Raw genomic sequence first — 12,157 nt, 5'->3', positions numbered from 1 at the left:
TTGTGACCATAAAAGTATTAAATCTTTGGTTTCCCATTTCTATTTTTTCTTACTCCATTACATTCACTAGCTCAAATCTTCCTGAAAAAACAAGGAGGAAAATGAGAAAGATGTATAGTTATGGAAAGAAAGTTAGAAGTCACAATAAAAAAAAATAATCTTGCCAATCTCTCTAGTGAACTTTGGACAATATTCTACAAAGTACTGCTCTATTTCAGCACCATTTTTGTTGGAAAATCCATTCACTCATTCAAAGTCAGCATTTATTGAGTGCTTATATTTTGCCAAGCATGCTGTGTGCTGGTAGGGATACTGTTCACATATTCTGCCTTCAAAAAGCTGATAGCATCAGATTTGTTTATTTCTGGCCATGACACATTTGCTGGTTTCACAATCTCACTCCCACCAAGACAAATAGAAAGGCTGTACAGAAGTAAAAGAAAAAATATTTATGAGAGCATCAAAGAACAACCAGAGCAGTGGAAGTTTGAAAATCCAAGACTCCAAAAGAAGGGAAGTCTAAGGTAGTGATTACAATATTTGGTAATGCCTTTGCCCTTGAGGTTTTTTGTTTTTTGCGTTTTTAGGGTCGCCCCTGTGGCATATGGAAGTTCTCAAGCTAGGGGCTGAATTGGAGCTGTAGCCACTGGCCAATGCCACAGTCACAGGGTCTGCAACCTACACCACAGCTCAAGGAACGCTGGATCCTTAACCCACTGAGTAAGGCCAGGGATCCAACCTGCGTCCTCGTAGTTGCTAGTCAGATTCGTTTCCTCTGAACCATGACAGGAACTCCAGTGAGGTATTTTTAAATTTAAGAAAATTTTTTAAAAAATTTATGTGCTAAAAAAAAATATGTGCTGAATGAAAGGCTGCTAAACTCAGGAAAAACTTGCAGCTTAGAAGCTGAATAGCTGAGAAGAATTTTTAGCAGTCTCATAGAAAATTAGAGTCCAGTTCTGTTACACAAGGAGCCTCAGAAGAAATTCCATACTTTTCATGGAATCCTTAATGGCTACAGCTTAGCATAAAGGTAAACTGGATATAAACCAGCCTCGTTCTTGCCAGAAAAAAACTAAATCTTTTCTAGAGGAAGATATCATCCAAAGTCTCAACTTATTTCTTTAATTTTTTAACATATAAAATCTGACATTCAATCAAAACTAATCTAGCAATAGAAACAGAGCTACAGTAGCTCCCACTGTGGACCAATGGGATCAGCAGCATCTCCGGAGCACTGGGACACAGGTTCAATTCCCAGCCAGGTCCAGTGCATTAAGCTGTGGTGCGTTAAGCTGTGTGCGTTAGGCTGTGTGCATTAAGCACTGCCGAAGCTGTGGTGTAGGTCACAACTGCGGTCACAACTGGAGTTCAACAGGAACTCCATATGCTGCAGGGTGGCAAAAAAAAGGGGAAAAAAAGAAGGAAAAATGAAATAAATAGACCTACAGCAGATCCAGCTAATGGGGTTAACAGACACGGACCTTGAAATAACTATGCCATTTAATTTTCCCCAGCATATTAATCAAAGTGGAGAATTTCAACAGAGAATTAGAAAGTATAGAAAAGTAGACAAATGGAATATCTAGAATTGGAAAATGAAATTAAGAACTCAGTAGAATTATTGAAAGCATATTATATACAACTGTACAGAGAATTAAATAAGCTGGAAGACAAACCAATAGAAAATATTCAGAATGAAACAAAAAAATGATGTAAAACAAAGAAAGATATATATGTATGTATATGCATATACATTCTAAAAAATTTATTGTTTGTGTCTCATGAGGAGAGGTGAGCAAGAGTGACACAAAGCATTATTTGAGAACAAAGGTCAAGAATTTTCTAAAATTGACAAAAGACATTAAAGCATAGGTTCAAGAGTGCTTTTAGGAGTTTCCATCGTGGTGCAGTGGTTAACGAATCCGACTAGGAACCATGAGGTTGTGGGTTCGATCCCTGGCCTTGCTCAGCAGATTAAGGATCCGGCGTTGCCGTGAGCTGTGGTGTAGGTTGCAGGCTTGGCTTGGATCCTGCATTGCTGTGGCTCTGGTGTAGGCCGGTGGCTACAGCTCCGATTGGACCCCCTAGCCTGGGAACCTCCATATGCCGCGGGAGCGGCCCTAGAAAAGGGCAAAAAGACAAAAAAAAAAAAAAAAAAGAGTGCTTTTAATATCAACCAGGATAAAGACATAGAAAATCACATCTCAGAATAGAGTTGCTTCTGGAAAAAAAAAATTCTTAAAAGCAGCCAGACAGAAAAAAAAATATGATTTCTGAAGGAGAAACATAAACCTGCAAGTTGACTTCTCACTAGAAAACAATGAAGTCAGAAGGCAATATAATAAAATCTTTAAAGGATTTAAAGAAAATAACTGTTAACCTAGAATTGCTTTCCTAGTAAAACTGTCCTTCAAAAGTAAAGATAAAAATAAGAACATTTTAGATGAACAAAGACTGGAACAATTTTTCACTAAGAGATTCATAATAAAAGAAAAGATGCTCTTCAAGCAGAACTATCTTATTAATCTTTTCAAAGAACCAACTTTTGGCTTTATTACTCCTAGATGGGAAATATTTATATTCTATTTCAGCAATTTCTTCTCAAGGACTCCAGGGCAGAGAGACAGAGACAGACAGAGACAGAACAAGAGGAGGGTCTTACAAGTCAATAAGAGAAAGACAAACAGACAGAAAAAAAAATGCCCAGAAGATTGGATGACTACTCCAAACACATATATATGAGTGTATATATATACATATATATATATATAAAATATGTGAATGTGTGTGTGGTATATGTGTGTGTATACACATACATATACATATATATATACACACAAATGGTCATGAAATATATGAACACAAGCTTAACGTCATTAGTCATCCGAAGAAATACAAATTTTAAAATACAAATTAAAAAGTAAAAGAGGAGTTCCCGTCGTGGCGCAGTGGTTAACGAATCCGACTAGGAACCATGAGGTTGCGGGTTCGGTCCCTGCCCTTCCTCAGTGGGTTAAAGGATCTGGCGTTGCCGTGAGCTGTGGTGTAGGTTGCAGACGCGGCTCGGATCCCATGTTGCTGTGGCTCTGGCGTAGGCCGGTGGCTACAGCTCTGATTCGCCCCCTAGCCTGGGAACCTCCATATGCCGCGGGAGCGGCCCAAGGAAAAAAAAAAAAAAAAGACAAAAAATAAAATAAAATAAAAAGTAAAAGAGACAATGGGAGAAAAAATTATGTATACATGTATATGTAACTAGGTCCCCATGCTGTAAAGTGGGGGGGGAAAAAAGTGTGTTGGGGGAAATAACAATAATAAATAAATAAATAAAGTACAAAAAATGGAAAAAATAAAAACAATATTCTTTCATCCTGAAAAAAATAAAATAAAAATAAAAGAGAGCTACACACTCACCAAGATAGCTAAAATTTTTAAAGATAGATGATATCAATTGTAGGTGAGGATACAGAGCAATATTGACTTCCGAGCTCCTGGTAAGACTGTAAATTGGTACAACCACTTGGAAGACTGGTAGCATCTATCAAATCTAAATGTGTGTATAGGAGTTCCCATCGTGGCCCCGCAGACGTGAATCCAACTGGTAACCATGAGGTTGTGGGTTTGATCCCTGGTTTCACTCAACGGGTCAGGAATCTGGCGTTGCCGTGAGCTGTGGTGTAGGTCGCAGACACGGCTTGGATCTGGCATTGCTGCACTTGTGGCATAGGCCGGCAGCGGTAGCTCCAATTGGACCCCTAGCCTGGGAACCTCCATATGCTGTGAGTGTGGCCCTAAAAAAAAAAAAAAAAAAAAAAAAAAAAAAAAAAAAAGCTAAATAAATAAATAAATGCGTGTGTGTGTACTTGACGACTCAGAAATTTCACTAATAGGTATGTACCCAAGAGAAAAAAAAATGTACATGTGTGCACTAGGACCCTCCTCACATCACAGACCAACCACTCTAGGAAAAACAAATCCCTGTAGCTCTGTATGTCCATCTGCTAAACAATCTTGCACTGCCATACACCTGAGATGGAATAGTGTCAGGGTGGGACGAAATGCAGAAGCACTTGCTTGGATGCCTACGTCTGAAGAGAATAGAATCCAAGCATTTAAGGAAGTAGATTGTGGTAAATCCTTAGTAATTGAACTTTAAAGAATGTGCTGCACCCCTCTACATTCTACTTCACTACTACCTGTAAAAGAATGAAATTAGAACATTCTCTAGCACCACCCAAAAAATAAACTCAAAATAGATTGAAGACTTAAATGTAAAAGTAAATACTATAAAACTCCTAGAGGAAAACATAGGCAGGACACTCTTTGACATAAATCACAGAAATATCTTTTCGGGTCTGTCTCCTAGAGTAATGGAAATAAAAATAACAATAAACAACTGGGACCCAATTTAACTTAAAAGCTTTTCCACAGCAAAGGAAATCATAAACAAGACGAAAAGAAAAGCTACAGAATGGGAGAAAATTTTTCAAATTATGAGACCCACAGGGGTTAATTTCCAAATATACAATCAGCTCATATAGTCCAATAATAATAAAAAAAAAAACCTCAATTTAAAAATGAGCAGAGGGGAGTTCCCGTCATGGTTCAGTGGATTAAGGGTTCGATCCCTGGCCTTGCTCAGTGGGCTAAGGATCTAGCATTGCTGTGAGCTGTGGTGTAGGTTGCAGATGCGGCTCGGATCCTGCGTTGCTGTGACTCTGGCGTAGGCTGGTGGCTACAGCTCCGATTGGACCCCTAGCCTGTGAACCTCCATATGCCGCAAGAGCGGCCCTAGAAAAAGCAAAAAGACAAAAAAATTAAAAATAAAATAAAATAAAATAAAAATGAGTATAGGGGAGTTCCCATAGTGGCTCAGTGGTTAATGAACCTGGCTAGCATCCATGAGGACTCAGGTTGAATCCCTGGCCTTGCTCAGTGGATTAAGGATCCAGCATTGCCATGAGCTGCAGCGTGGGTCAAAGACGCGGCTCAGATCCCTCACTGATGTGGCTGTGGTGTAAGCCAGTGGCTACAGCTCTGATTGGACTCCAAGCCTGGGAACCTCCATATGCCCCCCCCCAAAAAAAAACCATAAATAAATAAATAAAAATGAGCAGAGGACCTAAGTATTTAGACATTTCTCCAAAGAGGACATACAGATGGCCAACATGCACATGAAAAAAAAAAATCAACAAATATTCAACATCAATGATTATTAGAGAAATGTAAATCAAGACTACAATGAGGTATCATCTTTCTCTGATTATAATGATCCTCATCAAAAAGTCTATAATAATAAATGCCGAAGAGGTGGGGAGAAAAAGGAAACTTCCTACACTCTTGGTGAGTTGTAAATTGATGCAACCACTATAGAGAACAGTATGAGATTCCTGAAACAAATACAAATAGAGTTACCATATAATCCTGCAATCCCATTCTGGGACGTATATCCAGAAAAAACTCTAACTCAAAAGGATATATTTACCCCAATGTTCATAGCAGAACTGTTTACAATAGCCAAGCCATGGAAGCAACCTAAATGTCCATCAACTGATGAATGGATAAAGATGTGGTGGGTGTATGTGTATGTGTGTGTGTATACAATATTTCATTATATATTCATTTTGCTCAGCTGATAAAAAAGAATAAAATAATGCTATCCTCAGCAACATGGATGGGACCTAGAGATAACCATACTAGGTAAAATAAGCCAGAGAAAAACAAATACCATATAATATCGCGGATATGTGGAATCTAAAAAAAAAAAAAATGATACAAATGAACTTATATACAAAACATAAATAGACCCACACGAGTAGAAAATAAACTTATGGTTTCCAAAGGGGAAAGGTGGGGAAAGATAAATTAGGAGTTTTGGATTAACATATACATGCTATTATATATAAAATAGATAACCAAAAAGGATCTCCTTATAGCATAGGGAAATATACTCCATATTTTGTAATAACCTACAAGGGAAAAGGATCTGAAAAAAGATGTATATGTATATATCCTTATACACACACATATATCCTTATACACACACACAGATATCTATAACCTGAAAAACAATATTAAATTACTTATATATAGATATATATAACTGAATCATTTTGCTGTATACCTCAAACTAACGCAATATTGTAAATCAACTATACTCTAACAAAAATAAATAAATAAAAATAAACAATATACTGGAGTTCCCTAGTGGCACAGAAGGTTAAGGATCTGGTGTTATCACTGCAGTGGCTCAGGTGCTGCTGTAGTGCAGGTTCATCCTAGTCCGGGAACTTCCACAGGCCCCGCGTGTGACCCAAAAGAAAACAAAAATGTCTTGTTGGTCTTAGCCAGAACTGAGCTCCCTGGTCTATTCTAACTTGCACCCAAAATTTTAAAATTGCAATAAAACATGCCTCACCTACCAGGAACACTATTGACTAGAGAAAATTGAGGGTTTTTTCAAGGCACTTCTGAAACTTGGACAAGATCATACCTTTCAGGAAAAGGAGATCAAGACATGGACATAGAGAAAATGGTCATTTGTGCAGATTCATTCCCTTCCACATTATTCTTTCATCTTAAATTATACACTATAACCAAGACCACTCACTCTGACAATGCATTTTCCCAACAGTCCACTGTAAATCTTCTCCACATCTGGCAACAGGGTCTCCAACAAGAGAGTATCCTTCATTGCAACTGTACACTATGTTTTTCCCAACAGGAAATGTGGTCTCTTCATTCTAAACAGAAATAAAAAATGGATATAGAGAATCTCATACTGAGTGAAGTGAGCCAGAAAGACAAAGACAAATACCATATGATATCACTTATAACTGGAATCTAATATCCAGCACAAATGAACATCTCCTCAGAAAAGAAAATCATGGACTTGGAGAAGAGACTTGTGGCTGCCTGATGGGAGGGAGAGGGAGTGGGAGGGGTCGGGAGCTTGGGCTTATCAGACACAACTTAGAACAGATTTACAAGGAGATCCTGCTGAATCCTGCATTGAGAACTATGTCTAGATACTCATGTTGCAACAGAAGAAACGGTGGGGGAAAAACTGTAATTGCAATGTATACATCTAAGGATAACCTGACCCCCTTGCTGTACAGTGGGAAAATAAAATAAAATAAAATAAAATGGATAAAGGAAGAGTATATCTATTTTGCATTAATAAAATGTTTCTTTAGAGATATTTGACCTATAAATTATGACTTCTTTAATCATCAGGCAACCTATATTCAAATAAATCATTCTGAAAACTATCTGTAAATCATTTTTCCCTGTAGAGTCCAAGCCAACAATCCTGGCACCACCATTAATTGAAATAAAGCTATGAATGCTACTGTACTATAATTTATTGATTGCTCTCCTAAAACCAAGCTCTATGCTGAATATTTTACTAAAATTATTTAGTGCGGAGTTCCCATCGTGGCTCAGCAGGAACGAATCTGACTAGTATCCATGCAGATGCAGGTTCAACACCTGGCCTTGCTCAGTGGGTTAAGGATCAGGTGTTGCTGTGGTGTAGGTCGCAGACACAGCTTGGATCCACTGTGGCTATGGCTGTGGCATAGGCTGGCAGCTATAGCTCTGATTCAACCCCTAGTCTAGAAACCTCCATATGCCGTGGGTGCATCCCTAAAAAGACAAAATAAAATAAAATAAAATAAAATAAAATAAAATAAAATAAAATAAAATAAAATAAAATAATTTAGCGGACACTGCCCAAGTAACTTCTCTTATACTGTCAGCAAAGCCTATTGTCAGATTTTGGAAATGACCTTGTCAATCAACTCTTCATAGTAAGGTGTTATGGGCTGTCCATTGGCAACACTATCCAAAAAAATGCCAGTTTGAACCAGTAGAAATTTCAAATCCTATCAACATGCTCATGAAAGTTTAGATTCCTCACTGATGACTTTTAGGGGAAATATAATATTGATTTTTGCCCACCACTGTCCCTCTCCAGCCCCATCCTGGAAGGGGAGTGCTGCTGGACCTGGGTCAGATTCAAGGACATGTCATTAGTGTAGAGCCCCAGGAGGAGAGGTTTCATGGTGAAGAAAGGAAGAATTTGAAGTCTGAGCCTTGAGGGGAAATTATGCTCATTTTTGGTCTCTCTTTGTTCCTTATCCTTCTAGTTCCCTGCTACCCAAGAAAACGATGGGGAAAATCAGGCTGGGAGAAGGCTTGAAGCTGGATCGGCTCTGCTGCAGGCATTAGAATACAATTCTGTGATGCCTTCTCCTCAGAGTCTTGCTCCCCCTGGCCCAGTTTGGCTCCAGCAGGGGAGCTGGTAGGAAACAGAGGGCCCAAGTTGGTATTGAAGAAGGGACTTCTAAGTGGCAAAGTCTAACTCACCAGTGTCTAAACCTGGAGCAGCAATTTTAAAAAAAGGGAAAAAAAAGACTCTGAAGCTCTACCCTAAACCTATAAAATGAGAAAAGGCGGAGAGCAAGCGGCAAGCAGGGATCTATATGGTTAAGTTTCCTGGGTGCCTGTGAAGTAGCCAGTCCACGGGACAGTACTTTCATCCCCCAGCTCCTTACAGGACACACGTGCACGGGAGTTTAAGACAGCAGCTTCATGTTTGCTGAAGCACATGAGTTTGCTTGGCCTCATTCTACAAGCATGTTCCTCAGAAACTTCATGGATTATAGTGACTATAGTGGGACAATATAAGTGTTAGAGATGCTAGCACTCTAGCAGGGAAATAGGGAAAGTTCTCTATGCTAGAGATACTAGCATAATCTCTCTTTCTCTACACACACACAAACACATGCATATACACATACACACAAACAGACATACACACAAATACATGCCAACACACATGTAGACACACATACACAAAAATACATACACATACATACCAATACACATACGCATAACACATACACACACACAAACACAATACACATACACACACATATACACCCAAACACACATGCATACACACATACACACACATACCAACACACACATATACATATACACACACACACAACTCTTCCCAACAGTACCTACATTACAATACACATACACACACACATATACACCCAAACACACATGCATACACACATACACACACATACCAACACACACATATACATATACACACACACACAACTCTTCCCAACAGTACCTACATTACAATACACATACACACACACATCATATACACCCAAACACACATGCATACACACATACACACACATACCAACACACACATATACATATACACACACACACAACTCTTCCCAACAGTACCTACATTTGGGGAAACTTCAGCAAATACTCAGGGAGTGTATGTTCAAGGGTCTACCTGGAGTTTGGAGCCAAAAGTCTCATCACAACAAGGAAAGAGAAAAGCATGAGTTACTGTGGCCCCAAAGCCAGGAAATTCTCCCAGAATGACAAGTGGCAGATGATTTGTGTTCCTTCCTGAACAAGAAAATTGCTCAAAGCACAAGGACCCATATCTCACCAGACACTGGCTAAATGTTTTACTGGCTCCTGGAATGAATCTAATGCTTCACCCCAACCCCCTTTTCATGGAAAATTTAAAAAGATTCCTTTCAGTGGGGAAAGTTCTCTATGCTGAAAAACTTGGTTATAGATTCCTATTTTCATGTTTAGAGTGGAAATGTTTAGCAGACCTCTGTCATAATTATATTTCTAATTCATTGGGTGGTAATATTGATTTCCCTTACCACAGGGGGTTACTGCCCTCTAGAGAATTCTAATCACTTTGGGCCAAAGAAGAAAAGTCACAAACAAAAACCCTCACCACTAAAACTAAAATGCACACATAAAACATGTTTAGCACTGTTTCATCGTGGAAAGAAGAAATAGATTATGACATCAGTAGAGAGCTAGAACTTGGAGCAAAGAGTATGTGTAAAGGAAAAAATATATCTTTCATAACTAACTTGAACAAATCCATCTTTCAAGGCAGGAGGTGATGGACAGAATTCTGTTGGAACCAAAGACAAAGGGAAACAATGTGGTTCAAGCAACCTGAAAAGAAAAAGGAAACAAAATATCATTAATATGATGGATTTCCATAGTTTAATAAATGTCTACATCACAGTGAATTTTTCATTTGCATCTGAAGGGACTCCATTCATGTAAATACATAGAGGCAATATTTTTGTCATTTTCAGAACCAAATATCTGATCATATCCTCTGATAGAAAACACAAACGTAAACTCAGGTTTCCAAAAGATAACTACTAGATCAGTAGTACAGAAAACAAAGGGAAAGAAAAGGAAAAGAAATAAAAGTCTTTAGACAATTTCTGTGATTTCTAGAGGTCACCTGTCTCACACCTATTTTTCTCCTATTGTTTGGGTCTCAACTACCTTTAACACAAAATGGATTTTGTATTGAAAATGAGGTGATTTGAGTCTGTGATCCTGCAAGAGAGGCAACACAAAATAATGACTTTTGACTGAGCACTCACTATGTGCTAGGCACCACGGCAGGTGTTCTACAAATGCACATCAGCTCAATTCCCCTATCTGCTCTGTGGAGAAAGGCTCAGAAAGTTCAAGTAACTTGTGTAAGGTTATAGAGTAAAAAAATACCAGGGCTGGCTTCACATCCAGGCAGTTAGGCTCCTCAAATCCCGCTCTATCTACCTCTCACCAGGCAGTCTTGAAGGGAGCTCGCAGTACTCAAAATGATAACAGTGACGTCCGTCATCAAACAGTCGTGTTCAGCAGTGGCCTCAGTCGCTACCACTGGTACTACCTCCACTCCAGAAACAAGAAACCTGAGGGAAGCATTACCAACAGTCTGGGAGCATCACCTCCTTTATATTCCTGCCACACCAGTATGCTTCCTTCTTCACACGTCTGAGTTTCAGAAATTCAGACGTGTGAAAAGAACGCAGAAACTCAGACATGTGAAGAATGAAGCCTAATTTCCCTTTTTGTACTAAGAGGATGAGGATGGAGCCTCTCCTCTGAGCACCAAGAAGAGTGAGAATTCTCTCAGTGCCTTCCTTAGCATGCTCCTGTCTGTCCAGCTTGGTGTACAAAGGCAGGGGATATACGCCCACTCAGGCAGAGGCCTCCTCAGAGACCCTCATCTTCCTAGGGGTCTGTGTCCTAAAGCCAGCATTCTCCTCCTACCACAATTTCACGTGCTCGCCAACTCCCTCAGCCCAAGAGATACCAGTTATCATTGGGTTACGAGGCACCCACAACCTGGGACTAAGGCATCTCACCTCCCTATGCTAATACCAGACACCCAAGCCTCTTACATCCTCCTTTTACTCAAATTATCTTACCAGAATGTTTGCTGACCCCTGATCAGAAAAGGTTAATAAAGACAGTTTAAAACAGTGGAGTGTTGGTTAAGAATTCTGACCCAGGGGTATGATTCAGCAATTTAAGCATGTTTGAAGATAGCTTTTGCAAGACCCTGGCAAGTGGGAAGTTGGTATCAGAAAACTGGGCTAATCAGCGGTGATGTGAGCCATTTCAAATGTGTGCTTCATTCTTAGTCCAAAATAAACAAATAAGCGGAAGTGGTATATCTGAAAAGTAAGATAGCTATTGTTGTGCCAGGCACCATACTAATCACCCTACATTAACTTCATTTAATTCTGACAATACCCTTTCTAATGCATCTGCTATTATTATCCTAGGTTTAAAAAAGGGGCAAGGAACTTGCCCAAGGTTATGGAGCAAGTAGGTGGCAGATCTACTTGATGCCAAGCTGCTGCTCACATCCACTGAGCCAGACTGCCTCCCAGTTCCCCAGCCTCCTCCTGTAACACTTGCATCAGGAAAACCTGAAGTGCCCAAGTTCAAGTTGGCCATAACAGGCCTCTCTCCTTCAACTGACCCCAGTGCTAATGAAATGGAGCAGGACCCTCTGGCCCTCCCTCCTCCACCCCAACCATGTCCTCTGCCTGCCTTTTGTTTGTAGAAAAACTTTAGCCAAAGAATAAGTTTAATCAGAGAAATAAGAAAATGCAGAAGCAGAGGGAAATAGTCAACCAAGACCAAATAATAATAGTTTATTCATTAAGCAAAGTCAAGGACATTTAGTTCCTCCTCAAGGGCTATAGATAACATTCTGAGTCATATCATTTAAGCTGTCTTGTAGACACTGAAACTCCCACCAGATGGAAGA

General features: G+C 39.4%; 1 protein-coding gene across 1 annotated transcript in view; it reads right to left on the bottom strand.

The window, feature by feature from the left end:
• The window catches only part of C7 (complement C7), a gene marked incomplete at its 5' end in the record, with an annotated part of 56,285 nt that overhangs the window by 9,594 nt on the left and 34,534 nt on the right, over positions 1-12,157 (bottom strand). The window contains 2 exon segments of the mRNA NM_214282.1: positions 6,611-6,743; positions 9,942-10,029. Of these exon segments, the coding sequence (NP_999447.1) occupies positions 6,611-6,743; positions 9,942-10,029 (221 nt within the window).

This window comes from Sus scrofa, chromosome 16 (genome assembly GCF_054392235.1).
Source record: "Sus scrofa isolate SSC_HxYL_T2T_F1_AM1 chromosome 16, Sscrofa_HxYL_maternal_Yorkshire_Landrace_v2.0, whole genome shotgun sequence".
Lineage (NCBI taxonomy): Eukaryota > Metazoa > Chordata > Mammalia > Artiodactyla > Suidae > Sus > Sus scrofa.
The sequence above is the reverse complement of the archived record's forward strand: the minus strand, read 5'-3'. Positions and strand labels throughout refer to the sequence as shown.